General features: G+C 34.9%; 4 protein-coding genes across 5 annotated transcripts; 1 reads left to right on the top strand and 3 right to left on the bottom strand.

Annotated features, from left to right (window-relative positions):
* Positions 1-630: 630 nt before the first annotated feature.
* On the bottom strand, positions 631-2,711 carry LOC137827592 (flocculation protein FLO11-like). Its single transcript, XM_068633795.1, has 4 exons — positions 2,607-2,711; positions 2,152-2,436; positions 1,019-2,038; positions 631-923 (listed from the first exon to the last, which is right to left on the bottom strand). The coding sequence occupies exons 1-4, from the start codon at positions 2,689-2,691 to the stop codon at positions 871-873; spliced, it is 1,443 nt and encodes a 480-aa protein (XP_068489896.1). The 5' UTR covers positions 2,692-2,711; the 3' UTR covers positions 631-870.
* Positions 2,712-3,957: 1,246 nt separating this feature from the next.
* On the top strand, positions 3,958-6,329 carry LOC137830596 (pentatricopeptide repeat-containing protein At5g59600). The gene has a single exon (XM_068638038.1). The coding sequence runs from the start codon at positions 4,162-4,164 to the stop codon at positions 5,812-5,814; it is 1,653 nt and encodes a 550-aa protein (XP_068494139.1). The 5' UTR covers positions 3,958-4,161; the 3' UTR covers positions 5,815-6,329.
* A 1,077-nt stretch (positions 6,330-7,406) lies between these two features.
* LOC137829029 (transcription factor PCL1-like) lies at positions 7,407-9,920 on the bottom strand. 2 transcript variants are annotated; one of them, XR_011084006.1, is made up of 3 exons: positions 8,577-9,920; positions 7,569-7,831; positions 7,407-7,483 (listed from the first exon to the last, which is right to left on the bottom strand). XR_011084006.1 is itself a non-coding variant. In XM_068635828.1 (2 exons), the coding sequence occupies exon 1, from the start codon at positions 9,486-9,488 to the stop codon at positions 8,586-8,588; it is 903 nt and encodes a 300-aa protein (XP_068491929.1). In that variant the 5' UTR covers positions 9,489-9,920; the 3' UTR covers positions 7,407-7,831; positions 8,577-8,585. The 2 variants fall into 2 exon arrangements, 1 of the variants encoding a protein (XP_068491929.1); XM_068635828.1 differs by having other exon boundaries at positions 7,407-7,831.
* Positions 9,921-15,251: 5,331 nt separating this feature from the next.
* Positions 15,252-22,738, bottom strand: LOC137820997 (pumilio homolog 2-like). Its single transcript, XM_068625384.1, has 9 exons — positions 21,223-22,738; positions 18,390-19,912; positions 18,166-18,307; positions 17,979-18,086; positions 17,651-17,863; positions 17,457-17,567; positions 16,600-16,794; positions 15,964-16,138; positions 15,252-15,744 (listed from the first exon to the last, which is right to left on the bottom strand). Exons 1-9 carry the CDS (start codon positions 21,868-21,870, stop codon positions 15,707-15,709), a joined length of 3,153 nt encoding a protein of 1,050 aa, XP_068481485.1. The 5' UTR covers positions 21,871-22,738; the 3' UTR covers positions 15,252-15,706.
* Positions 22,739-24,238: the final 1,500 nt, after the last annotated feature.

Raw genomic sequence — 24,238 nt, forward strand, 5'->3', positions numbered from 1 at the left:
AAAATTTATCAATACTTCCTAATCTTCTGATGACGAACTTGTATTTCTTCTAATTTTGGAGGTCAAGTTTGATTCAGGAATTATTTTGAAAAGATAAATCTAGTGTGGCTTTGTTTCTTGATTTGCTTGTGTAATGCTGCTACAGTTTTGATGCTAACTTGCTCTAACACATATGAATAGGATTCAGAACATATACACACCTTATTTTTTATTTTTCATGGCTAACATTTGGTGCGATTTCCACACGGGTAGGACTATTTGGTGGATATCATTTCATTCGAGAAAATATACCGTGGAAAACTCCTTATCTAGCCTTAAATTTCTATTTTCACATGCATGCTTTTTCATTTAAGCTTGAGTAGCAATAGGTTCTATTTGCATACCTAAAATTAAAATTAAGCAAATATTTTGACGTTATGGTTGTTGCAGTGAATGCAAAAGCTGTCCAACAAAATTTAAAAAAAAAACTAGATAGTCATTTAGGGGGAAAAAGGTAAAGAAGGTGAAAGGAAGTTTTAATCCATTGCATTTGAATATACGTGTACCCTAATGAGTCATAGTTAAAATTCCCAGAAACAAGTATTCAAATTCGCAAAAATAGTAATTAAACAAATACTAGTACTGGTGAAGTGAGTATGAAAAGGTGAATACTTTTCTTATTCATCATCATAAGAATGCTCTGTGGCGAAAATGAAACTGATTGTATGATATGTAAGATAATACATATGTACAACACAATTTATTACATACAAATTAAATTTACAAATATACTGAAATTACACACGATTGTCGGGTACATATACATGCATACATACGTAAAAACGCTGAACACAAAAATGTGTCGGAAATACGTTATGGAGGCTTTGGCTTTCAATTTGTCTGAAGAATTCGGCCATGGTTTTCTTCCTGGGCCACTGTATACTCTGCATTTTTAGAACAACAGAGACCAAAGCGTATGATATTAGAAAATTGCATGAAGAGGAGATAAATAAGTAATGGGCTGCTATTGCTATGTTACCTTGCTGGGCGTTGTAAGATACAGGGATTTGAGATAAAGTGCGAGAAACACCGGTAGATGCTGGCATTTGAGACGAAGCACGAGAAGCATTGGAAGATGATGGCATTTGAGAAGAAGCGCGAGAAGCGTTGGTAGATACTGGGCTTTGAGGTGACATACGAGCAGTACTGGTAGTAGTAGCCGCAGTAGTTTCGTCTGCATATTTTGCAGGCTGCTCAGTTCGGAGCAAAGAAGTGACAGCTTCTCTCACCTTCTCCATCACGCCTGCATCACCAGGAGTTCTCCTAGGACTCATTGCTTCAGATATCACCTGAGACAGCGCCTTCTCATCTTCCCCCGGCTCCAATTTGGTCAACAAGTACTCTTTCATGGACACACCCTTATCCCATATCTGCGCGGTGGGGCTTGTGCTCTTCGCACTCAGTGGGGTAGCAGGTGATGGTGCTGGAGTCACTGGAGCTGATGTAGTTCGCGGAGTGGTTGTAGGAAACTGGGAAGTTACTCTTACAGGGGGAGTACGAGGAGCAGAATAGGACAAAGAAGTGTTGCGAATTGTTTTTGGTGCAACTGTTGATGTTGGTAATGATGATGATGATAATGGTGATGATGATGAAGAAGGATGATCATGAAGCTCTGAGGGTTTGGACACAGTAAGACCTTGAAATTTGGAGGTTACATGGGCGGCATCTGGTTTTTCAACTTGAACTGCTGACAGTTTAGGGGCTACTGTTTCAGTGGTTGTCTTGATTGGACCGGAAGGAGTACTAGTATTTCTTCTAGTGTTAATATTAATATTAGAAGCAGGGGTGGCATATGAAGTGGTGGTTGCTATTGTTGCTGCAGGTTGTGTTGTTCTCTTGGATAAGGAACGGGTTAGTGACTTTTCATGATCTTGTTCGACTACATGTTTGTCACTGCTTGATATAACATGCTTCTCAGGGATCACATAATTTGCTCTTGGACTTATAAGCGGCTTTGCATTTGCTTTGTACCCTATAGGTGCCTTCTCTGATTCGTACACTGAGATGTTAACAATGAGACAACAATTTTAGATTTTTAAGGATTTTAGGAAGAAAAGACAAACGTTTGTGAAAAATAATGAATGAGGGGTGTTGTATGAAGATGTATATTACTAGGAGCTCCGAGAAATTCAGCATCTTCTTCTACTGCATCAGCTTCTGCGGCAGTAGCAGATGAGGGACTACTGAGGCTCCCGTCCTCATGCTTTTTCTTGCTGAGGCTGTGGCGTAGCTTTTTGGCCTTCTCCTTGACTTTGGTGAGAACTGATTTCTTCTGATTCTGGGAATGGTCGTCTTCTGAGTCATGAGACCTCAACCTTTGGAAGAAAGGGGAGTTTGGGGAAGACAAGTTGGAGGAGGGGGAGGTTGGTGACTGCCTACTAGACTTGGAGGACTCCCCTGATATCAACTTCAAACTAAGAATCAGATTGTTCCATCTCTCATATTCAATCCGAACCATAAATAGTAAACAAAACACTTTGATTTTTTCATACCATATCATCACAAACTTAACAAATATGCCATATATCACATTCTGATATTGAGTGAATGTGTAAAATGAGTTATACCTCGGAGGAGTTGTTCCATGGTGTGGATGGTAGGTGGAGCTTTTGTAGTTTCAACCTGTCTCTGAGGGCGTTCGAGTTGAGCCATTTATCTCTTCACAATTTGTCTCAACCTTGGAGTAACTCTGCTTTTATATTTTGCTGTATCGGTGGACAATAAGAGGCAGAGATTTAACACAGAAATGAACCGTGCTCATGCAATTACTTCCGAAGTTCATGCACTACAAAATGTTTAATACCCCAAAAACACACCATTGAGTTCCACCAGTGGATTCTCTTTCTACTGAACCTCACAAATAAGCACTTCCTAAATTAGTAATTTGATCAGGCAAGGACGAGAAAAACTATTGAATCTCTTCCACTCTTACGGTAGATCCATCAACAAACACTACATATCAGTTAAATATTTCAAACTCATAACGATGATAATGCATCTTCATATTTATTTTAAAAGTTGACAATATAAATAAATTATTTGTTATGATTAGTTAAATAAATGATGAAATATAGAATATAAGAAAATCTATACAATATAGAAAGGAAAGATAGGATTTGATTATTTATAATCTATTGACGAAAAAATTATTTTGTATTCTACTCTAATTAAAAGAGAATAACTATCAAAATTTTCTATATATGAATAGGAAATTTATGTAAGGTGTGACAAAAATACTACATATAAACATTTGGTTAAAATTAAATATGAAAATGACCGAGAGAATATTAGTATTATTGTTCTCGTTTATCAGTTTTTTGAATTTGGTTTGCAAGTTTTTACTTCTTTTATGTTCCATTTAAAATCTCAAGTAATTTGTACTTTACAATTTGTTTCCCTTTTCTCTTAGACTTAACTCTTGCACTTTACATTTTTTTTTATGTTTTATTTACTTTTATAATCACCATTTTTCTTTATTTCATCAAATTTTCTTTTATGTTAACTTCACTTCCAAAAAATTTACCTTAAAATTTTCTTTTATATGTATGTTTATCTTAAAAATCAAACATCTAAAAAAATTTAAAAATAGTGTTGCCAGAACTATTTAATTGATTTTTGCAATTTTTAACGTTATCTAATAAGTTTCATAAAATATTTGATTTACTTCATTTGGAAACTTTTTGAAAGTTACTGGTTTGAAATAAAATATTCACAAATTAATTACTTCTATTACACTCCTATACTAAAATTCATCCAAAATAATAGTTTGAATTTTTTCTCCTTTGTTTTGTAAAAATATAATTATAATACTTTATAAAATTGTACTTTCAGGTGTTTCCACATTTTATGATTTCCAAAACTAATATTTTGAAAGTATTTTTTAAAATTGGTACAGAAAAAATTGATAAATTTTATGGAGGGTAATTGGGTAGAAAGAAAAGTTTGTGAGAAATTCATAGAAAGGGAAGAAACTTGATTTGGAGTGATAAAGAGAATAAAAGAAGAACTCATAAGTGGTGAATATTTGAGGGCAATTTAAGGTTGGGTTTATATTTTTGCAGATTTCTCAAAAGAAGAAGAAGAAGAACACATTCTGGTATTTATTTCAGTTACTGCTATGCTATGCATGGTCTCCTCAGAAGCCCAACATTGCTCAGGATTACCACCACAAATGGCATCATCAACAGTCGTTTTTTTGGATCAGAACACCAAAGATTTGCTGAACTCATTGATGTATACGCTCGCGATCGAGCGTTGCACCTTGGCAAGAAGCTTCACGCGAGCTTAATCACCAAAGGTTTCTCTCGTTTCAACGTAATTGCTTCTAACCTCGTAGCCTTCTATGTGTCCTGTGGCCAACTCTCCCACGCGCGAAAACTGTTCGACAAAATTCCCACAACAAATGTTCGCCGCTGGATCGCCCTCATTGGCACGTGCGCTCGCTGCGGCTTCTGCAATCTCGCGCTCGCAGTGTTCGCTGAGATGCAAGCCGTTCAAGGGCTTACACCAAACTATGTATTCGTCATCCCCAGCGTTCTCAAAGCTTGCGGTCATGTTGGGGATCGAATCACGGGAGAGAAAATGCATGGCTTGATTTTGAAGTGTTCGTTCGAACTTGATTCTTTTGTGTCCAGTGCTTTGATCGTTATGTACTCAAAGTGTGCGAAAGTTGAGGACGCGCGCAAGGTGTTTGATGGGATGGTTGTGAAAGACACGGTGTCTCTAAATGCTGTTGTTACTGGGTATGTTCAACAGGGTGCTGCAAATGAGGCACTGAGTTTGGTGGAAAGTATGAAGTTGATGGGTTTGAAGTCAAATGTGGTGACTTGGAACTCTTTGATATCTGGGTTTTCACAGAAGGGTGACCAAGGAATGGTGTCTGAGATTTTTAGGTCGATGATTGCAGATGGGTTGGAGCCTGATGTGGTATCATGGACTTCTGTTATATCTGGTTTGGTGCAGAACTTTCGGAATAACGAGGCATTTGATGCGTTTAAGCAAATGTTGAGTCACGGGTTCTGCCCAACTTCAGCCACTATAAGCACCCTTTTGCCTGCTTGTGCTACTGCAGCAAGAGTTAAAATTGGGAGAGAGATTCATGGCTACGCTCTGGTAACTGGGGTGGAGGGAGATATATATGTAAGGAGTGCTCTTGTTGACATGTATGCAAAATGTGGGTTCATTTCTGAAGCAAAGAATTTGTTTAGTAGGATGGCTGAGAAGAACACCGTTACTTGGAACTCCATCATTTTTGGTTTTGCGAATCATGGGTATTGCAAGGAAGCCATTGAGCTCTTCAATCAGATGGAGAAGGAAGGGGTAGCCAAGTTGGGTCATTTAACTTTCACGGCAGCCCTCACTGCATGCAGTCATGTTGGAGACATTGAACTTGGACAGAGCCTGTTCAAGACTATGCATGAAAAACACGGTATTGAGCCACGGTTGGAGCATTATGCGTGCATGGTGGATCTTCTTGGTCGAGCAGGGAAACTCGATGAAGCTTATTGCATGATAAAGACAATGCCTATTGAACCTGATTTGTTTGTGTGGGGTGCATTACTAGCTGGATGTAGAAATCACGGGCATGTGGAGCTTGCGGAGGTGGCTGCTCTGCATTTGAAGGAATTAGAGCCCGAGAGTGCTGCAAACCGTCTTCTGTTGTCTAGCCTATATGCTGATGCAGGCAAATGGGGAAAGGCTGAGAAGATCAAGAAAAGGATGAAGAAGGGAAAACTCAGAAAACTTCAAGGTTTGAGTTGGATAAATAATTTATAACATTATAGGTCGGAAGAGGCCATAGGTTTTGCTTCATGAAGAGAATGGTGCACCTAAAGATATAATTTTGGATTTATCGTTTTGAAGCTCCTCTGAGGCATTTCCATAACATGATCCATTGGGCCTAAGCAATATGTTGTCCAGATAACTGCATCCTTTTTAGATATTCAATACGATGGAAGGAAAAGGAGAGGAGTAGCAGTACCATTTCATTCTAGATAGATATTTTGAAAGGAATAGATAGCTCCGTGAATACCTTACAGAAAAAGGTGTTGAAATGGAAGTGTCATTCCACTCTTTCGTCGTTTAGGCATTTTCCATTTTAGAATGATAGTAAAAAAAGGGGATGAAAACAACTGAAATGAAGTTAAGTATGGATAGAGGTAGTTATTTCCATTTTATTATAAAAAAAATATTAAAATAATTGTACTCTAAATTTATTGACTTTTATAATAAATATTTTCATTGACTGTAATTTTTTAAACTAGTAATATGGAAATATTAAACTCCAAAAATATTCAAATATGAAATGGTAACTTCATTATATTTCATTTAATTTCATCTCATTTTCATTTCATTTGTGAACATTTAATAGGGAGGACAGGAATATTGACAGGATTTCAGTCCCTTTCTAAAATGCTAAATATTAGCATATAAAATACCGGTGAAACATGTGAAATATTTCTCTTAAAGAGTGATTAAAAAATATGTTGCTCTCAGGTTATTTGGGCAACACATGGCACAAGTTCTTCTATTGCATATCACATACTTGCAATGGAGTGAAGGAGCAGGGAGAAAGATTAGTTCTTGAAAACATGTAACGAATAATTTGCTTCATTCTTCACCAAGTTATATGTTGAAGCGAAAACGACCGGTGGCTCACTTTTTATATCTAAAGCATTACTCTGGGACCCTAAAACTTTAATCTATTTTTTCCAAGAAACCTAATCCACTAAAAGCATTTGCCCCTTTTTGTAAGATTCCAAGACCCCCAGTATTCTTTTTTATTTATTTTAAAGGAGAATGTCCCCATTGGATGCCTTTTCTCTTAATCCATACAACTTTCCTTTAATTGACCTCCAACGAGGTGTCCTTGCGCTTTGAATCTTTAGCTACTTTTTATCTTTTCCTTAAGTAATTCAATTCGCAAAGCAGCTCCAGGAATTTGCAAATTTAAGTAACTTTTCACTGGGACTTGTCACTCTGGGACTTGTCACTTTTGAAATGAACGATTCAATATATAACTTGCCCAAAAAGTGAAAAAAAAACCCTACATATCCTTCTTCTCAAAACACCTATTTATTTTGCTCAAAATAGACTTGTGCCTTACTCGTAATCTTTTAATCGATTAAACCATAGATGGTAAACGTTTGATCATACCACCAAAAAGACAGCAGTGCCCAAGAAGTGAATTGTGTTATGGGTTAAACAAGAATTCTCCAGGTTGGGATGTGTGTGTTCTGCCTCTGTATATACAAGGTACAAATCCCCGTTCTATTCCCAGTGCCCATTTAACATAGAAACCTCACCACCCAATTTAAGAAAATGAAACATCTCTATCAAACGAAATAATGATATCATGAGCTTTAAGATAAAGAAAAAACATTTAATGCCAAATCATGGTATAAATGTTTGCTGTCTGTTGTTCAGTCTCTTTTATTCAGTGGTTCTGAAAAAGAGATTTAAAACATTCAGGATTACACAATATAATAGAACCTATAATTTATGAATGAGAGAACTAGTTAAGAATTTACTTTAGAAACAGCTGCCTAGGAAGGCCAGAAGAAATAAGCCAGAATTCTCGTCATATAATTAGGTGACAGGAATTAGATATGCGTGCCAAGAAGTTTGCAAATCTGCGCACAAGGTACACACTACTGACTCAGATTGTAATCTAGCACCGTATAGTATTCTTCATTTACTTCCTCAATATTCCATTTGTATGAATTACAGGGTAAGCGTCAATGCAGCTATACCCCTTCTTAGAAAGCTACAAGAAAAAATCAAGCGGTCCAATCTACAAAAAGAAAATTCATAAGTATATTTTCACTGCCATAAAAGCAAATTTGATGGCATTAAAAATGCAATCATTCACCAACAACAACTGAGAATGTCGTAGAATCTAAGCAGTGCAATATAAATTGAAATGAAGATATGCACATCAAACCTCCTAAACGAAAAAGAAAGTATCACACGAAGATCCAACGAATAATACTTCCCACATTAAACAGTACACATATTACTACTCTAAAAAATCGGTTCAAACACCATAAAGCTAGTTCATATTTCAACAAATTTGTCATGGCCAATTTGTGAGGAGAATTATTACATGATCCAGAACTACTAAATTCTGTGGTTTCAACTAATCTCTACGTTACACGTAACTGAACATTTCAATTAATGAAAAAGAGTTAATAAACTTAGTCATGTGCAGATCATCTAAAGATCATAGTAGTCTTAGATCATGTAATAATAATTTCTCTAACAAGTAGTTCTAGAACATATAATAATTTCTCCATGGAGTGAGAGCCATCGATCAATCATTTGCTTTAAAGTTGATGTCATAGAGATTCAGTACCTCCATAGAACACATAAACAAACAAACACTCTTATTGCCAAGTTCTAATATAATTAACAAGCCACATAGAAAACAGAGTATTCAATTTGCTCTCAAGCAAGATGCAATTTAAACACATAACATGTTCCATAAAGAGTATTGAAAAATCAATCAATTGACCTAGAATATGATGGTGATGGCTGACCTTAGAGGTTCATTTATCACTGGGAGCAAGGTGAGTCCAATCCCTTTGGTGCAGCATGTTGTAAGGATGGTAAGCTGAGGTGGCGGAAGAAGTAGGCATAGTGATGCCCATGTGACCATGGGCATGGGGCATGCCGAGGACAGGCATGGACATCATGGGAGGGGGATAGGGCATGGACATCATGGGAACAGGGAGATGAGCACTGGCATGGCCATGGGAGTGACCATGGGAATGGGCACTGGGAGGAGCTGAGTCGTGCAAACTCTGAGGCACAGGTGTGGAAGCAAATAACTGATCCGATGAAGAAGGACCTTCGTTGGAGAGACCCTGCATCCGCTTCAGGTAAAGCCGATACTTCTGAAGATGGCTCGCCACATTCTCCCGGGTCAACCCTTCCACGTTCATCAACTGCATAATCGTCTTCGGCACCGCGTTCTTGATCCCAAGGTGCGCCACCACGTCCACGAACCGCTTGTGCAGCTGCGGGGTCCACACCAGCCGCGGCCGCTTCACCGCCGTCCGCTCCGCCGAGTTCTCAGTCCGCACAGCCGAGTCCGCCTCCTCCGCCACGCACTCGATCTTCCGATGCTTCCGGGAATCGGACCCCGAGCCGTCGCGATCGGTGTCCTCGTCCTCGTCCTCCTCCTCCTCCTCGTGGTGGTGATTGTTGGAGGAGGAGAAGGCCTGGTGCACACTCCCGCCGCCGCGGATCGTAGAGAGCGTGTTGCGCGAGGCGCGGTTGACGTCTAGGGTGGTGCGGTGGGGCTCCGGCGATATGCTGAAGGCGTTGGCAAGCTCCGGCGGAATCAGCGGCTGAGAGAGAGGGGTGAGATCGTTGGCAGTGGGGAGACCCACCTCCCACTCCATTACGCGCTCTTCGTCGTACTCGCTCGTCTTCACCTCTTCGCCCATTCAGTTAGTTGTAACCGTCAAAACAAATTTAACCGCCTCTGACACACTCTATCTCCCCAACCCAAACACAAACACAGATATATAAATATCTGTCTCTGAAACCCAAAAAGTGTATTGGATTTGGATCCAAAGAGTGAAAAAAAAGTGAGAGGATAGAATTGGATAATAGATAGACAATAGAAGATTCTGGAAAAAAAAGGAAAAAAGAAAAATCGTTGCAATTGTCTGAAGATATTTGGCAGATTCCGCCGTGTGTGGTGGCGACAGGGAAAGTGAGGGGGAGGAGGAGGGATAATGAATAAATTATGATAAAGATGAATGAAATAATGCTGCTAATTTTTTTCAGATTTTTAATTTGATGAAATTCTGAAAAGGAGAGAAAAAGTGCAATATCTTATTCCAGATGGGTGTTCGTTTGGTGCCACCGTGGACGACTTAGCCAGATATTTTTGATCCTCTAAATATCTTTTCTCTTTTATTATTATTTTTATTATTAAGATTTAACCTCCCTTCAAATCAACCACACACACGTGCCCCTCCCACCACTCACAACCCAACCCACGCATTCTCCATTCATATATAAATAAATATTATTCATTTCTTCTCTATTTTACCACATTATACTTAATAAACTTATACACACCAATATCAATAACAATAATAATATGATACCTTTTTTCTTTAAAATATTTATATATGACAACTTACTTTTTATATAGGAAATGTGTACACTGTTTTTTTCTGTAAAATATTTATTTATTGCAAACAAACTTTAAAGTTATCCACTTGTTATAACTTTTGATTCTGTTAAATTTTTTTATTAACACTTATCTAAAATATAAACCTGAATTAAAATTGGACCTAATACACTAATTGAAGTTAACGCATGAGATGGACCTTTGCCTTATCCACACCCTTAAATATAGAGACAAAAAAAAAAACAAAAACAAAGAACCGACTTTAACTAAAAATCTGAAGCGATGCAAATTAAAAAAAGATGCACTTTATAAAATAATCTTCAAAGAACTGTCTTTATAAGAGTATTTTACTTGTAGGTCTTTTCAATATAAAGATTATTTAATGAAATTTTAATTTACCTTTTTTTAGGTTTTATTTTTTCTCTATCAATTTAAAATTTCATTATAGCTTTTACTTCAAAGTTTACACTCACATTTTAATACTGGTTATTTACTTTTTAATAGAAAAGATGATTTCAAAATAAAAATAATAAATATTCTTATGATTTAGTATTTTACTTAAGATTCTATGTTTCAAAAATTTATATTATATTATCATTTTTTAATGATTTTTTTTATAAAATTTCAATCTTAAATTTATGACCTTAAACATGAATACAAGTTTATATTGAGTATAACAATTAGAAAATTGAGTTTCTTTTCACATATGATATTATGCGCTTTCCAACAATCATGTTGATAATATATTAGTTGACTAATTTTTTTTTTATGTATTAAATTTAAAATATTTTAAAGATAGTATAACAAAATTAAGGTTAAATAGGCTCTTAATTACATTACAAGCCACTTAAGTTTAAATCTTAATCAATGTATTTAAAGAATTAACTATATATACATGAAAACAAGGGCTTTCAATAATATTTAACATACAGAACAAATTATACATATATTTAATATAATCATGGTAATTAATTTAATGTAATAAATATTTTTACTTTCCTTGTCTAAATAATAAAAAAAAGCATTGCATAGCAAAGTTTTGTCCCATTGAGAACATGTCACGTCAAAAAAGTAATTGGGTGTATGAGCTTTTTTTTCTTTTTTGGCAAATGAGAATGAGAATGCGTAAAGTTTCCAAAAGCGTGGTGGCAAACAGCTGGAAGGGTGATTCAACGAACGGTGCGATCGGTTTTGATTTTTTTTCAGACGCGCTTTTTTCTACAATGAAGGTGATTCAACGGTGGTGATTGGTTTTGATTTTTCGGAACGCGCTTTTTCCTATGATGAAATGGATCAAACGGATTGAGAATCATGGGACGTCCATCCAATGATCGATCCACGACGGGGACAGCTCCCCAGCCTTTTAAGCACGTTGCTAAACCACTTTTCTTAGAATTCTAATTACGAAAATAAAAATATATATTGAAAAATATAAGAAATTTTCTTTTTCCATTTTACATTTCAAATAACAATAATCATTTTTCATCACATAAAAAATATTATTAAAAAAATATATAAAAATATGAGAGAATGTAAAATAACAATAATAATTTTTCATCACATAAAAAAAAATATAAAAATATGGAAGACTAGATCAAAAATTAGTATGTTAACAAAAACGTACATTATATTTATTTATAAAGAATTTTAAAAACAGACTAGATGATAGTTTATTATATTAATGAAAAGATTCTCTATGAATAAATCTTAAATTAGTCAACCCATCAGCACATGCATTTCCTTCACGAAAAATATGAGTAACCTGAACCTGATTTTCCCAAAGTAATTAAGATAAATATTTCATCAAACTCAACTCTAAATACGCAAAACATTAGAACATTCAAAAAATAAATACTGAATAGAATTTTTGTGTTTTTTACAAAGCGTACCCATAAAACAAATATACAAACCTTTATTTTGAATATGTTGATCTATAAGGAGTCATCCATGAAAAAATTTATAAATAACAATAATTTTTTGAAGACACCAAACGAATTTACTCCAAAGGAACTCCTCATCCAAAAAAGATGTCCAAACCGATTAACTACTTAAACTTAGAATTCATTTTTAATAGATGTAAAAATAAATAATGCTGTTATTATAAAAAAAATATTACAGTAATACTTTTGAGACATGAATTAATATATTAATATTTTGAGAGTGACGAGGGAAATTGGTGGGAAGAGTTGCATTATTGTATGTGCAACTTGGCTTGTGCCACCTGGTAAGGCCATTATAAAACTATTAAAATAAAAAATAAAAAAAGAGATAAGAAATAGTAGATAACGTTGTTTATTTGATGTGCGTGGAAGATGCAACTGCCACAAATAAAATAAGTAACAGAAATAATTTCAAATCTTTTACTTGACGGGAATAGGATGCGAAGTTTTAATGTGATACTATATCTTAAATATTCCATCAAGAGAAGATCTACGGTGGAGTACAATTTCGGACGGTAAAGAGAACCACATCTAACAATTTCTCCTACTAGATTACTAGTGTATATGACTTTTAGGAAATGTTATACTATATATTATTTTGGATCACCATGTTTCAACCCCTCTTTACATAGCACATAGATAATTGTTTTAAATTAAATATCTTTGATTATATACCAAATAAAAGGTAATTAAGATCATAAACACATAACAATCTCATTATATCATAATTTATTCAAATCATCTGATATATGAAAAAAATATTCTTTTAAAGACTTATCACTTCGTGATGTGTTGTACAAATCTTTCAATGTACAACAAAAATTTCTTAAATAAAATGGAGTATCTGACAACTAACGAATAAACACTAAACTTCTAAGAGTAAAAGATTACAGGACTATGAAAATAAAGAGAAAGAGAAATAAGAAGTGAAAAAGAGAAAAAAAAAAAAAAAGGTTAAAGATGTGTGTTTATAGAGCAAACTAGAGACACCTATTTATAATGTATAAGGAGAAATCAAACCAACAGAAAGAAGAAAAAAAAAAAAAACCAAAATATGTGTGTAACTTTTTGACCGTGACAACATCGAGCCTAAGTGTATCTCATGACACTAAACCTAGACGCATTTGAGAAAAATAGTCACGCGTGCCATTTTTGGAGTACATCCAGTCTCCTCTGCAACGTTTCACATCGTTCTGAGATCTTTGACAACTTCTTTAACCTAAACCCTAACCTCTTGCAATATTTTTGTTCGAATTTACAACAATTCCCCACATATACCAAATGTTAAAAGAAAGAATAAAATCATAGATTCATATAAGATGTAATGCGTTAGAGTTAGTATAACAAACTATATGAACCAATCCTAAATTGATGAACTTAATATAAAAAGATATATGAACCAAGACACTTAGTATGTGTTAACAGTCTATCAATTACAATACACCCCACAATTCTTTATGTTATAGTTGTATTGCACTTACCAGGTCCCGTACATTCGACATTAATGAGTGCTCTAAAGATTTTGCTAAGAACTCATGCAAACGGCTTCACTTGTATAGATGACCTCGTTAAATGTATGCTGCAAATCATATAATACCCGTAAAAGATATAAAAATTATTAAAAACTTTGTTTAAAACTAAAATTCTTATGCCTCATGAAATTTTAGTTACAATATGTATCCTCTCAATAATGCAATATCTAACACTTTCACACGAATGACAAAATTGATCTTAAATTAATTTTAGCAACACTAATAAGAGACTTATTTTTACCTATATGAACCTTATTCATGGGATTTTCAATCATAGGTTTTGTCAGGATCCACTAGATTACGTTTTGACTTAACATACTCTTTAGCTGCTGCTTCACCAAATTATATTTGAATTGTATATATCTCTTCTCTTCATAGTAAGTTTTATGTTTAACCATAGTTATTGCTGATTGTCAATCATTATGCACTGATACAGATAAAATTAATTTCTAACGGAATGTTTGCTAAGAAAATTTTCAACCACTCAATTTTCTAACGGAATTTTGTTTCATCTAAATTAAAAATCCGGTTACCACCCTTTTAGCACAACAAGAAATCCACTGTATTCAGTGACATACTCTATTGTATCCCTTAAGTACATCATAACGATCATGACTAAGACATTGAATGTATCTACTTACTACATAAACAATGTCTATCATTAAATACAATAAACTCTCAATTATCATACTAAGACTGAAATTTATTCTTCTTTATTTTAAAGTTAACATCATAAAAGATTGCTCAATAATTTAATTAAAATTATAATAACCAAACTTTTTGTTATTTGAAATAATAAATAATATAATATTTCTCTTTATTATAATTTTAACTACTAGAATAAAACTTTGACATTTACTAAAATGTTATAATATATATTATTTCGTATCACCATGTTCCAACCTTATCTTTACATATTACAAATTAATTTTAGCTAACTGTTTTAAATTAAATTCTTTGATTATGTTTTAACTTAAATATCCTTGATCATATACCAAACAGAAGGTAATTAAGATTATAAACACATAACAATCTCATCTAACATAATTTCTTCAAGTATAAGAGACAATACTACAAACAACTTAAGAAAGTTGAGATTAGTGGATATATTATAATTTGATTTTTTACAAGTTTAATTTGTAAAATGTTGGAATATAGAATAAAAGGTCAATAAAATACACTAAACATACCGTGTTCAAACCAAGCCTGCTATTATATGTAAAATAAAACTCACCTTAATTGCTTTCAACGTGTTTCATTAAAAACTAAAACCTCACTAACCAACTCTTAATTTTTTATAGAAAAATTACACCAGAAGAAAGCAGAGACGCACTTAAATTTTACCTAAAAAGGAGCTTAAAATAGATGATTAACTTACACCAGGAACGTTGAAAACGCACTTAAGAGTGTTTAAAAGTACTTGAATAATAATATAATCATTTTATAACACTCCTTTCTTGCGAATGTTTATCCTTTTGGAGATCCTTTATGCAAGTGCTCATTTCTTTTCCCATTTTAGACGTAATTGAATAAAAATATAAACAATGAGGACTTATTATCGCTATCACAGAAGAAAAGGGAAAGGTAAACAACTTGCAACAAAACTTATACTCTTGAAAAGGGAAAGGAAGTCAATAACCATACATGACCAAAAGAGAAGAAAAAAAAAGGTTGTCCTCGTCTACACAAGAACGTCTCGACATGGCATCATTTTGTACAGTCACGTCCACTTAGAAACTACCTCACCATTTTATAATCTTTACACCATAAAAAGGCTTGTATAGTCATATTTCATTTTATCTCCTCTGCAGGGGCCTCAGGTGCATTAAAACATCTGTTCAGCCTCTTCTCGCTTAAATTCTTTGTATAAACTTAAAGCTACAAAATGTACAGTTCTGCAGTACACCGACAACTTTATTTCCAACTGGCTACAACCCATCTTCACAGACAGGAATCATAACCTCTTCATTTGGAAAAAGGAAGAAGAAGAAGCAGCAGCAGCTCACACTAGCCTCAGTTAGCTGTACAATATTATTTTTCTAAGCCACCTAAGCAGGTTGGGGAGACTGAGCAGCAATTCTCCTTTCTGCAACAAATCATACACAACCTTTCAGAAACCATGTAATACCTCAACACATCATAAAAATAGCATTCATATTAAACCAGCACAATGTCTTGGTCTTCATGCATGTATCTCGTGTATGCATGTAACATGTGGGAGCCCGATTTCAGATGAAAGTGCTCCTCTAAGATGTACAAACGGATGGTAAATGCAAAAATGTGAGCAAGGCAAAAACGTGAGTACCTCCAGCAGCAACAAGTTTTTCTACACGTGCAACGATGTGCTTTCCATAGGTGTACTTCTTCAATGCATTTAAATGAACCTTAATTCGTGAAAGAATCAGTTCACGCTGCTGATCATCACATGTTTCCAGCACCTTTTGTACAACGTAATTTGCAAACTGATCTTTCATCATGGCCTGTATATGGAGGAATCTCATTTAGAATTTTGCAAAACTGGGAAGAGGAAAGAGTCTCATCATGCAACAAACAATTATGAATTTCAGTAAGACAGGTAGTGAGAATTAGCTAAAGCCTTCACAACACCGACAAATAACAATTTTATTGAAAGAATTATTGAGGAGATATAGCCTTCTCCCATAACTGAAACAGTTTGACCAAAGTTCAAGACTGGAAATGTGAGAAATTTATGGTCAATCACATGGAGGAGACATTGGATAGAAAAGAGTTCTACAGAAGTCGTGAGCTGAGTTCATGCAATTGCATTAGAAATCATGAAAATAACTTCCGATCACTTATCATGGTATTGAACTTAAAAGTAGGCTACACTGCTCCTAACAGGATGCATTAGCGATTCCTTGTAATTTTGCATCAAATAGTGGTAGAGCCACGTATATTAGAAAGAGAAAGTTCAACAAACCTGAAGAGGCTCATTTTCATCTGTGGAGCCAAGCATCTCATGCACTAGTAATTGGCGCTCAAGAGGACCTCCAAAGGTCAAACATTTTTCCACAACATTGGACGCAAACTTCTGTTGACTCATTTGAACAATCTTGCCTGCTAATTCCTTTATTATAGAAGAACGCTCATGAGGCTTCCCATGCTCTAGAACATGCTGTTATCAAAGAGAAAAGAAAGCAAAAACGTAAAAATCAACCCACTTATTTATTAAACAGTAGCACATTTTAGAGGTAAAGTAATATTAGTCAGTAGGGAGGGACCATAAGCATCTATCAAACGTGAAAGAACCAACCTTGATGTCATTTTAAAAGCATAAAATGAATACGGCAGCAAGCTATAACATAAAGTAACAGTTTAAAAAAAGGAATTAAAATACAAACAATTGTCACTTAAGTATTATATGAGTTCCAAAGACATGCACAATAAACTCAGTTGGAAATCATAAAAAAGAAAAATAAATTTAGTTGGAAAGTTTCACAGTATCATTGGTTGATAACGATAACACTGTGTGAAGACTAGAAGCCTGCCAAAATAGAAGACATTCACTTTTCATTGTCAATTAACAAATTTGCAGTTAAAAAATAAACATAAAGGAGAATAGTTTCAAAACACATTGTGACAAGAGGAATTGTTAGGACAACAGTCAATCAAGGTCCAAAAAAGAAAACAATTGCCATAACTATTTCTCAGAAAAAGCTTGATGACAGCCTTGCAGCCATGCTCAAGTAAACCCAACAAACATTATAAAAACACACTTTCACAACTATGTCAATAAGCAACACTTTTTAAAATTGTCTAGTCCGAAAAATTATAAACCTGTACAACGTAGTTCCCATACTGATCCTGAGCTAACATGCTAACTGCTCCTAAAATTTCATCCATAACTTTCTGCTGTGTTGTGAGATCTTCGCAATGTTCCAGAACTCTCTGTCGTGTTGAACTCAATATTATGAGACAAATGATCTTTGGTAACGTAATAAGAGTGGACATAACCAGTGAAGATACCTTACCTGTATAACCCGGCAACCATATGGATGGGTTGAGAGGGTCACAACTTGATCAAAAAATGTTGAGACAATAAAATTGATTGCATCTTCAGGGACACATTCAATACATTTCTGAATGACATGATTACCGTTTTGATCACGTACACAGCGCATGACATTACCATCAAGCTCTAGCACCATCTCTATCTTCTGATCTAGATCAACAACTTCGATGGCCTAAAGTGGTATAAAAAATTGAAGCACAAAAGAAAATTGATAACATGCTCAGAATATTAAATAGGCAGCAAAACATATATACCCATCAACTAATGCCATCTGATATTGCACATACCTTCTGGATGACCCGGCAACCATACATTTGAAGGCTAAGTGTCAGCACATGGCCAAGAAGTTTGTTGGCCAACTCTCTTCTCTGGGCTGCAAGTCCATGCTCAAAAAACTACAATATACCATATAACATTACCAACTATTGCTCAAACAAGATTCATGAAAGAAAATATTAAATTAGGAGTAATTACCTTTTGAACCACATAATTACCAAAGACATCAGTCATCAAAGCAAGGGCATGTGGCATGATTTCCTGATAAACCATGTTCTTTTCTTCTGTAGAGGCCGTTTCAAGCTTTTGTTGAATAAATCGGCTCCCATATTGATCCGCACTGCCAATGATCATAAATTAATCAAAATTGTTTTGTCAGGATGGCAAAAAAATAATCCATAAGATCAATAGGAAAAAAATACCTGAATTCAACAACATGACCAGCAATTTCAGAAAGCTCAAAACACTTTGTTTTATTGCCTTTAAACTCCTCCAACAGAGAAGAAGCAAAGCTTTCATCAATGTTCCCAGTATCTACATGCCAAGGTCCCATTACCCCAGCTAAATTCCTCATTCCAGAAGCAAAACGCATATTCAGTTCATTGTGCCTAACAGGACTTCCAGATCCTACAGGGGTGGTGGATACAACAGAGTTTGCCATTGGACTTCCTGGATAAGACAGCCCAACACCATAAGCAGGATTTCCATAATAATTATGAGGAGTGGAGCTGCCTGATTTACCACCCAGTGGTACATTGTATTGAGATTTCTGAGGTGAGAGCATAGACCCAAGATAAGCTTTCTGGAGCTCAAGTAAACTCATGTACGAATTGCCCAAGTAGTTCCTGTCGACAGAGGGGTCACTAAGAGCACCAAGTTGTGCTGCATACTCAGATGTCCTCAGGTACTGAAGATACATAGGATCAACAAAAGGGGCCTGAAGAGCACTACCCGGAATTTGATTTCCCATCCTACCAAGATTATGCACATCAGATGGAGCAGCAGCACGAGATGCCAAACCACCTCCAAGAATTCTTGAATCCATTCCAGGGGCTGCTATTGCAGATGCTGCAGCAACATTTTCAAACAAGGGTGGAAGATTACCAGTGCCAAGTTGGTTAGTCATCAAGGATGCCAATGCTGGATTCCCGGCGTACCCACTCAGATCATAGTTAGTATACGATGAATTTGAACCATCTATAGTCTGGTACTGAGGTGGGAAATTACCTCCTCTAATAAAATGGGAGGTAGGAGATGTTTTGAAATATGGATTATTGGAAGGAACATTAGACTTTTGTAGCTCAACCTGCCGATCCAAGGATGCATTACTAAGATCAGAACCATCCCTGCTCTTACTTGAGTTTTGCAAGTGAGCTGATTCAGATTTCTTTAAATAAGCATGTTGCTTCCCGTGATCTTGACCACCTTGCCTACCAAAATGATATCTCTGGTGATTATCAACATCTGATTCAACCTGTGATGGCAAACGGTTATCACTATCTAATATGTCATCTGCAGACAAGTTCATCACTGACAATGCTGCCACAAGATCTGATGACTCATTGATGCCAGATGAAACACTATTAAATCCATCTGGACTCGCAATAATTCTCTTGTCAGAAGGTGTAGCTCTGCCACCACCAATAGGTGTGATGCAGGGACTGGGAGCCCTAGCAACAAGCTGTGGATCAGGAGTAGTGCTTCTTGACATGGAAGATCCAACCGCAGCAGCATAAGAATATGAAGCTGGCAAGCCAGTATTTTGGGATACAGATGATCCTTGAATATTTGATCCTGACCTCAGTGCATCAGTTGTTGTGGACTCACGGCGCACATGAGCTAACTCTGCTTCAGCAGAACTAATGATATCATTGTCATCAAATGCATTTCGACTGGCTGGACGAGAAGGAGGGCCTGTGACAGAGGTATTACGTACCAAATCATCCTGCACAATTACTGTTTGTAAATGACGAGCAGAAGAAAAAAGGATATGAAAAAAAAAAGCCCAAGAAAGATATCAAAGAAAAAATAATATAAATTCACTACAGAAATGTCAACAATTGATATTATCAAGAAAAACAGATATTGCTACATAAAATCTTTTAAAATTTAAAGGCATACAAATAATTATCTGAATATACAATATATTCTAAGTTATACCAAAAATCACAGACTTCAAGATCAAAATCAACACGAGTCACTTCAATACTCGGGTAATATATTGATTTTTCAAAATTAACGGGTGTAAGCCAAGACAAGCTTGAGGAAGAAAATGTAACTGGTGCAGAAGCATGAAGCATTGTTGACGACAGTATGTCAGAGAAAAGAAGGGCTCACAAGAGCAAGAAAGACTCTCCACAAATTTGGTTGAAACAGAAACAGAAATAGGTAGTGCAGTTACATAAGGTGTTCGTGTACTTTAGAAGATTTGCTGAACTAACAGGCTGATGGGCATGAATCCGTTATAACGGAAAATCTAGCAGTCACTTCGATTAAAACACTATATTTAATATATTTTATACAATAAATTAAATTTTAATAGCAATGATGTGACATCATGTGATCAACTGACTGGAGACTGTAAAGTATCTCAACCCCAGACATGCTACAGTTGACAATATAGTACTACAGTTTACAGTGCAGACAGAGATACACTATGTATGCACTACAGTATGCATTATAGCATACATGTATTGTATGATGCATAGCTGAAATTACAAAACTAGACACAAATGTGGTTAATGAGCCTAATAAAATTTTATGGTAAAAGCAACAAGTCAACCAGATGTAACTAAACAATCAGTATAAATACTTAGAACCAGTATAAAACTAAAAGGATAACAACTAGAGGACACTGATAAAGGATTGGCAGAACTCTAATGACACTTTTTTTATGAATTCACAAAGTGTTATGCTGTCATCTTCCATCACGATGAGCACTATAACTAACAATATAGGAACCGAAATTCAACGACTGACGCATGTCATCATTTAGCATTCCCTTAATCAAACTTGGCTACCCTCAAGAATTACAATCATTAATCAGAACTTTTGAACAATACCACACATCAGAATATAAAAAATTTATACTCAGCATATACTACCAGAGATCATACCCAACCTCACAACATATGCATCATCAATTAATCACATGTCAGAGATAACACATAACACCAAATTACAAAATCCAGGAAAAATACAAACAGATGCAACACGGGATCAATTAGTCAACCAATGACAGAAGAAGCAAGCCACCTGGAAAATTTCTGCAAAACTCTTCTGTTTGCTCAGCCCTATTCCGGGCAAGCCAATCAGTCCATCACCACCCCACTCCGCAGCACCTCTTGTTTTTTCATTATCCACTTCACTCTCTTGTTTCCTCATGTTAAAACCCGGTGGAGTAGAAAAGAAGGATCTACCACCAATATCGTCAGCCCTGTTCACTTTCCTCCTATCTCCAATTCCACCCAGAACTGAAACACCACCTTTAAGTCTTTGTTGAAACCTCCAATCCTCCTTTGACAGCAAAGGAGGTGGCAGCCTAGGATTCAAATTCACATTGGAGTAATAGTATGAAAGATAAGCTGGATCAGACCTTAGTTCCTCCTCGGAAGCAATCCCATTCACATCCGTAGTCCCATGAAACTCCGAAAAGGCACCAGCATCACCACCACCAGCACCGGCAACAGCACCGCCACCAAACAACCCTCCTACAGCACTTAAAGAACCCTCCACAGTTGGAGGCGCTGATCCACTCCTAAAAATATTAAGCTCTCTCTCACGATCATCAGCCTCTTGTCGGCGTTGCTCACGAAGCAACATCCCTATCTCCTTCTCCAGTTCATCTCCAAAAGAACCCTCGTTACTCCCAAGCATCGGTCTTCTTTCCAATTCAGACAACATTTTTTCAAAGTCCCAATCTGATCATCAACCTCATCATATAGCTAAACTATAACACCACCCACCACCATAAATCAAACCCTAACCTAAACAAACCCAAAAGCTCAAACGTTTTCCACCGCATAACGTAAGCCGCCACGCTCCATATTAACAACTTCACAAAATTATAACTGGCAGTTACCGGAAGGAATTGAAAAACAAAACAAAAAAATTCAAGCTTTCTGTAAAAACTGCACCGAAGCCAACTCCGCAGCTGAAACCCAATAATCAAACACAAAACCAAACTGCAAAATTCACTCTATGTTCCCCAGAATTAGTTTCCATAATTATAAAGAAATTCCTAGAAGAACATGATTCCCCAGAGGTTAGTATATACAGAACAATAAAATAAAGGTGTGAAAGAACAGGAGAGAAGAAGGAGTGAGGGATGGTGCAGTGAGATCAAAAAAAAGAAACAGTGAGAGAAATCAATCTGGCGGCGATTGGTTCTTACAAGAACCCTTAGGGTTTTGTTCCATTTAGAGGAGGATTAAATACAGTTGATGGTAGGAAGCAAACCAAACTAAACATATTGGGTTTCTATTTTTCCTTTTTTGTTTTTGTATTTTAGGTTAAAAAGAGTTCCCATTTATTTGTTTAATCTCATAAATATCCTGAATATATTTGATGTATTTCCTAAACATTAGGGGTAATTGACCAAGTGATAACCGACTAATGCCATTGCCAAGGAAAGAGAAATGCCTTATATTTATTTGTTTATTGGGTTCTCTTCCAAACCAGAACCTGTCACCGACTCACACTTCCCTCTGTTACATTCTCTACATCACCAAAACATATCCCAAACTACACTAAATTTCTCACCACTTTACCCTATTTCTTCACTTCAGTTAAACTCTTATCATATATCTCTGTTACTGTTACTTACTGAGAGTACTATCATCATTCTAATTTTCACATTGTTTCTTTTAACACTGCACATGTCAAATCTGTTCCTCCTCTTTCCTACTTTACATGCAGCAACTACACTCTTTGGTTTCTAAGTATGTTTGAGTCTTTCCACTAGTAACTCCAGTTATTAGTTTATCAGAGACTTTTGTTCAATTCATGTATAAGTACTGTGTTCAGTAACCTAGTGTACATCAAAACAGAGGTTACTAAAAGTAGCTTTTGTATTTTTTCCTATGTTATCAAAATGTTACTTTGTTTTTGTTTTTGTTTTGCCTATGTTATTGCACACAGGTTGTTTGAGTTAGGGTTACTGGACTCTTGGGTTTGTTATTTCTGTAGTGCAGTTTGAAGAAATGTTTTAGAATTAGATGAAAACATTATTTTTTACAGATGGAAAAAAAGGAACCTGTTAGGTAAGTTTATTTTGAGGTGTGTTTTAAGAACATGTAAAATTATATAATTGATAGAAAATTCAATTCATTGTATTTTTTCTCTTCGTCATGATTTTAAGAAACCAAAGGAAGGGACATATGAATAGAGAGGACAGATAAAATAATTAGTTCAACAACATCAGTTTTACCTCATTTGATAAGTTTATAAAAAAATGTAATTTTAACTACCCAATTCTTAAGTTATAAATACTTGATTGGAAAATTTGATTTGATATAAAATAAATAAAAAACATTAAATAAATTATATTTTTTTAAATATATGTAAGATAAATTTGATAAAAAAAATCGTACTGACTAGTTATCTAAATTAAATTTAAATAGAATTTTTTCAATTCCAAATATAATTAAATTGAAAATAATTTTTGGAAAGAAACTACAGGGAAGGTCCAGTTTTTATTTTCTCTTAACATTCGACTTTTATTGTTGTTCACATTGTCTCTAGTTTATTTATTATAAATAATGTGAAGATTTATTCACGTAAATAAAAAAAATTAAATTTTAAATGAGCCAACTAAATTTTACATTTCTATAATTTTCTTACCCTGTAAAATAATATATTAATACATTTTTATTTAGCGAGCCATAAAAAGGGCATCTGATAAAGACCTTGTTCTTAAAATATATTAACATACTTAAAATAATGTGTTATAAGAATAAAAAAATATTTTTATGTATAAAAAACAAATAAAATAAAATAAAATAGTAATTAAAATGTAGATTTTGTAAATAAATCTCTATTACGGAGATTTCTTAATAATATTTGATAGTCTTGAAGATTTAAAAATTACAAATATAAAAAATATTATCGTGCAAATTTATAAACATTTAATATGTTTACAAATTTAAACATTTGTATTACACACACCTAAAAAACTACTGAGTATCTAACAATTACACACATAAAACAATTTAGTGAAAATGTAAAATTTATAAGTTTCTAAAATTAAACACTTTTTTTACTAAATCGGTAA

This window comes from Phaseolus vulgaris, chromosome 11 (genome assembly GCF_000499845.2).
Source record: "Phaseolus vulgaris cultivar G19833 chromosome 11, P. vulgaris v2.0, whole genome shotgun sequence".
Lineage (NCBI taxonomy): Eukaryota > Viridiplantae > Streptophyta > Magnoliopsida > Fabales > Fabaceae > Phaseolus > Phaseolus vulgaris.

Bases quoted from the DNA above. Each gene is read 5' to 3' on its own strand.
- LOC137827592 (XM_068633795.1), bottom strand. From the start codon at position 2,691: ATGGCTCAACTCGAACGCCCTCAGAGACAGGTTGAAACTACAAAAGCT. The intron at 2,437-2,606 runs GTATAACTCATT...AGTTGATATCAG, and splicing joins CATGGAACAACTCCTCCGAG to GGGAGTCCTCCAAGTCTAGT. The intron at 2,039-2,151 runs GTAATATACATC...TTAACATCTCAG, and splicing joins TGAATTTCTCGGAGCTCCTA to TGTACGAATCAGAGAAGGCA.
- LOC137830596 (XM_068638038.1), top strand. From the start codon at position 4,162: ATGCATGGTCTCCTCAGAAGCCCAACATTGCTCAGGATTACCACCACA.
- LOC137829029 (XM_068635828.1), bottom strand. From the start codon at position 9,488: ATGGGCGAAGAGGTGAAGACGAGCGAGTACGACGAAGAGCGCGTAATG.
- LOC137820997 (XM_068625384.1), bottom strand. From the start codon at position 21,870: ATGTTGTCTGAATTGGAAAGAAGACCGATGCTTGGGAGTAACGAGGGT. The intron at 19,913-21,222 runs GTGGCTTGCTTC...GTAATTGTGCAG, and splicing joins GTTTTGCAGAAATTTTCCAG to GATGATTTGGTACGTAATAC. The intron at 18,308-18,389 runs GTATTTTTTTCC...GATCATTGGCAG, and splicing joins GGTCATGTTGTTGAATTCAG to TGCGGATCAATATGGGAGCC.